We start from the raw sequence: 5,000 nt of genomic DNA, 5'->3' as shown, positions 1-5,000 counted from the left end.
ACTCCTCCAAACTTTTTTCCTTTTTCCGAAGAGCTCAAGGTTGAGCTAGCGACCAAATTCGTAACGTACAGGTTATGCAATAAGTGACATTTGCGGAGGTACATGTGAAACGATCGGTGATCTTATAAAATTAACGGATCATTTAGATCCCGATATTTTGCTAGTGTTAAAAGGGAAAGGACAAGTTTTGCATCGTGAGCGATGTATAATTTATTGCATAACGTACAGGATATGCAATAAATGACATTTGCGGAGGTACATGTGAAACGATCGGTGATCTTAACATATCGCTTAGGTCCCGATATCTTTCTAGTGTTAACAATGAAAAGACAAGTTTTGCATCGTGAGCGCGCGCATTTGAAAGTGACGGGTTGCTCGTCAGTTTTGAGCGCGCTTCGAACTAAAAAGTTGCCTACGTTTTTGTTGCGTTTGAACGAATTAAGTGGAGACTGCGAAAAGATTCTGCCAGTCTCGGGATCATTTTGGAGTACTTTAAAGTTATTAAGAATGATACTTTTGATTATGAGGATGGAAAGTGAGGGTGAATGGAATTCTGTCATTCTTATCGATATCTTTTTGTGACGTTTGTAGTGCTGACTGTCGATCAAATTGCTGGGAGCGATGATGGCCTGCTTTGACCACAGAGACAGGAAAGTCACGTTTTTGTGGCATATCTCCTCTGATTTGCTGGAAAAATCGGAGTCATTACTACATAGACGTCGAAGTCTAAGAAATTGAGAATGATATATATTGAACGACATTCCTTATTGTCAATTTCTTAGGCGGCGAGCAGGGTCTACTTTCCTCTTCCCGACGTATCTAGGAAGATCGAAAGAGACTCTGCTCCCAGGGTAGTTCCTCGGTTGTTAAAATACCAAGGCTGAACACTGAATTCTCATGACCCAACCAAATGAAGTCAAATGTTCTTGGATAAAATGTTCCCACTGTTACAAATCCACAGTAGAATTCAAGGGCAAAAGTTTTTCTTTCATTTCAATTCGAAATTCTTTCATTTTAATCGAAGCCCTGCTAAGGACGTCAAGCAGGTGTTAGTGTCCTAAATGAAACAATAGGGAAGATATCTGTTTACAAACATTAATTTTGTTATTCAAATATGCCAACGACAGGAACAAAAGCTTTGTTTCGACAGCCAATGAGGCTCTGGTTGGTACATTAATGACAATAGGTCACGTCAACGATATCCTCCCTACGAAAGGATAGGAAAGATTCTCGTACACTTTGAACACCACACGCGTTGAGTGCGGTTTGGTAACCCCGTCAGGGACAACAAACAAAAACTCGTTACCATGCCTCAAACAAAGACTCGCCGTGTGGTGTTCAAAGTGTAAGGAAAAGTAAATTCTGTTTACGAACCAAGTGGCCCATCATACGATGGCCCACAAGGGACATGCGGCAAATTAAAGAGTTGCTGCAAATTAAAACATCAAAAGTATGCGCGCGCACTGAAGGAAGGGCAGATACAAAACACAAGTCACAGGTCCTTGTTTTAACAATACAGAACGTATCCTGTATTAACCTTAGACTTAATTAGGCCTAATGTTAGCATTTGTAAACAGTTAGGGTTGTTTCTGTATTGCTAAAACAATGACTTGTGACTTGGGACCTGTGACCTGTGACCTCTGTTTTGTACCTGTCCTTCCTTCAGTGTGCGCGCATACTTTTGATGTTTTAATTTGCAGCAACTTTATTCAATTTGTGGGCTCCTGATTTGCAGCAATTCTTTAATTTGCATCATGTCTTTTGTGGGCCCCCGTACCATCAGAGCCGGAGCTTATCCCGGTTTCCGTGGCATGAAGCGACTAGGAGTATTCCACTCCCCTCTGGATGGGATAATAGTCCAACGCAGGGCTACCCCCAGCATTTTGCCGGTACCCATTTTTTACACCTCGGTGAATAGAGGCACCGTGGGAGTAAAGTGTCTTGCCCAAGAACACAACACAATGCCCGGACCACTAGATCCGGAGTCAAGCACACTAACCATGAGGCCACCGCGCCCGGTGCAGTGCCATCTTTTTATTTGTCAAAATTTCATATTTGCCCTCGAAGCTTCTCGGCCAAATATTCATTTTTTGGACAATCTCTCAGCCGCAGACATTATCAGCCGACATACCAGCCGCCAGAAGGGGTTTACTTACTGAAATAGGCCTTAATCACACGGCATCCATGTTGAGTCCCAAGAGATTGAAAACTTTCTTTCTTTCCGAAAGTCGTGCCCAGACATTTCAACTCGAGGCTCGGAGTACTGAAATCTATTGTCAATGGCCAATATGGCCGCCGCGCGAATAAGCCCCATAACCGTTGGCAACGAAGGAACTGATAATGGATCAATTCACGTCGAACCTGAAAAAGAAAGCACAGGAAGGAAGAGTTACACAATGGCAAGAGGGTTAGGCTTTTTAATTGAGAATATTTTCATAAAATTATCTTCTCAGTTCATTTATCGGAATTTTCATACAAATCCTTGTATGTTTGTTGGCGTTCTTTCACACTGAGCTTGGGGGCCTGTGCCAGGCCTCTGAGCCACCTGGCCATCGGCTAAGAGGGCCAGGCTGCTTAGTGGACTAGTTGCAAGGGCTTTCCCATTTCAAGTGCGAGTTCCAATAGCAAACAACCGCCGAAGTACAATGGCTAGCATTGAAGTTGAGGTAAACTGGCAGACAAAATGCTCATCTGTCAGCCAAAGAACGGAATTTGTTTTCAACAAGGAGTTACTGAGTGATGTCAAGTTCATTGCTCCCATGTCGAATGACAAAAGTGAAATCGAAAGCAAAGTGATTCCAGCTCACAAATTTGTGCTTGCAATTAGCAGTCCTGTGTTCTATGCCATGTTCTATGGTCAAATGGCGGACACTAGAGACTCTGTTGAACTGCCTGACTGTGACTACGAGAGTCTACTGGAGTTTTTTCGTTTCTTGTACAGCGACGAAGTACAGCTAACCGGAAGTAATGTAATGCGTGTGCTGTACTTGGCGAAGAAATACTTAGTACCCTCACTTGCTGATAAATGTGGCGAATTTCTGCGAGATAACCTGGGGCCATCCAACGTTTTTTCCATTCTCCCACACGCCGGGAAGTTTGAAGATAAAGATTTAGAAAATCGATGCTGGGAAGTGATCGAGCTCATGGCCCACGAAGCTGTGAGGTCGGATGATTTTGTTACGGTTGAGAGATCCTTAGTAAAATCTGTTGTAAACAGGAAAAGATTGAATATCAAGGAAATAGAATTGTTTAAGGCTGTTGATCGCTGGGCCAAGCACAAATGTGAGGAGCAAGGGTTAGCTGCAGATGGCCAGGCAAAGAGAAGAATCATTGGAGAGGACATCCTAAGAGAAATAAGATTTCCCTTGATGACAGAAAAGGAGTTTGCTTCTTTTGTAATTGACTCCAACATATTGAACATTCAAGAATTTGGTGACATGATAAAGCGCTACAATCACGTACTGACATCCCCTTTGCCTTTTGCGTCTTCAAGGCTTGGCGCTGTAATACGATGTAGACGATTCACAGAGTTCAAACAGTCTTGGATTCACGCTGGTGGCTCGGATTCTCTCTGTCTTCGTGTAGACAAGAGTATCAGTCTTTTGGGAGTACAGCATTTCGGATCTGAAGGCGGTGAGTACACAGCTTCAACCGAAATTACTGACACAAAAAGTGGGTCATCTCTGGCGAAAACATCTGGAACATATTCCTGTGAAAAAGACATGGATCATGCCAATTATGTATTTGATATTTTGTTCAACTCTCCGGTAGTTTTAGAGCCAGAGACCACATACAAAATTATTTCAGCCATCAAGGGGCCAAATTCAATGCGTGGTGAAAACGGAAAAGAATTTTTTGAGACTGCGGGAGTAGGATTTACGATAAGCGATTCAGATGGCCTTACTAATGGCACTAGAGTGAGATCAGGCCAGTTTCCAGGCTTCCTTTTCTACTTTGGTTAACCATACTTCTGATATTAATAACCTCAAAACAATCGAAGAGTCATTAATTGTGGAGAGGATTATACATTTTAAGTCCTTCTTTAAAGGACACCTTTTTTTTTTTTTCTTTAACCAATCATATATAAGAGAACTCGTCGTTGTATAGTCCTTATTCCATATTATTTTTTTGGTCAAATAGCTTGATAATAGCGAATTGTTCGCTGCCTCAGCGGTTGGAAGTCAAACCAGAGTTTTCTTGTGTTGCAGTGGCGAGCAAATTTAAGAGCCATGGCCATAAATATGGACCAAACAACGGCACAAGTCGAAAATCTATTTTGCTAATTTTTGGTCATACATTGGCCCTAGCTAGAAAACAAACGGACCATTGTTAGTTTCTGCTAATGCAACTTTTTTGGGAAGAAATGTGCGAAAAACGATTTCGGCCCGATTGAGGTCAAATTATCTACTTCCGGTTATGCTGAATTTTCTGAATATTTGATTGCTTCGAGCGCTGCGCAACAGCTACTTGAGAATCTTTCAATGGTTTTTATATTCAGTTCAGGTCTTCATGGTACGACTGAGCTAAAAATGCAATAAATCGAGGTTTCGTTTGAGCCCGAAACGAGATCGAACAGAAACGCAAAGTATTACAACGTGTTGCAAACGAATTGTAGCACTAAAATTATTCGCCATATTTTTCTACGGCCTATAACTTTATATGCCACAAAAACACTTTCTACAGGTTAACTATACACCCACCTGTTGGAAAATCAAAGAATATCTCTGGGTAAATGGTTTAAAGTCGCCCAACTTGGCCTGTGCTTCTCATAATTTTTTTCTTGAATCCGCGGTGGATTGCGTGACGCTGGCGGTCACCCTGAATACATAATTATTTTCCAACAATGGCTATCTTAGAACATTTGGGTAAGGAAAGAAAAACATAATGGATCACTTCTAACTTGGATATTTTTAAAGGCATCGCTTTAGAAATTTCGGTAAATAAAAACGCCAATTAAACGTTCTTTCTTGGATCATATTAGTTACAAGAACGAGTTCTAG

General features: G+C 41.6%; 1 protein-coding gene across 1 annotated transcript; it reads left to right on the top strand.

Moving 5' to 3' along the window:
* Positions 1-2,618: 2,618 nt before the first annotated feature.
* LOC138057477 (BTB/POZ domain-containing protein 6-like) lies at positions 2,619-4,710 on the top strand. Its single transcript, XM_068903493.1, has one exon. It carries the CDS (start codon positions 2,646-2,648, stop codon positions 3,960-3,962), a length of 1,317 nt encoding a protein of 438 aa, XP_068759594.1. The 5' UTR covers positions 2,619-2,645; the 3' UTR covers positions 3,963-4,710.
* Positions 4,711-5,000: the final 290 nt, after the last annotated feature.

Source organism: Montipora capricornis, chromosome 7 (assembly GCF_036669925.1).
Source record: "Montipora capricornis isolate CH-2021 chromosome 7, ASM3666992v2, whole genome shotgun sequence".
Classification (NCBI taxonomy): Eukaryota; Metazoa; Cnidaria; class Anthozoa; order Scleractinia; family Acroporidae; genus Montipora; species Montipora capricornis.
This window is presented reverse-complemented; position numbering and strand designations above follow the sequence as displayed.

Excerpts from the sequence above, each read along its gene's own strand:
- LOC138057477 (XM_068903493.1), top strand. The coding sequence starts at position 2,646 with ATGGCTAGCATTGAAGTTGAGGTAAACTGGCAGACAAAATGCTCATCT.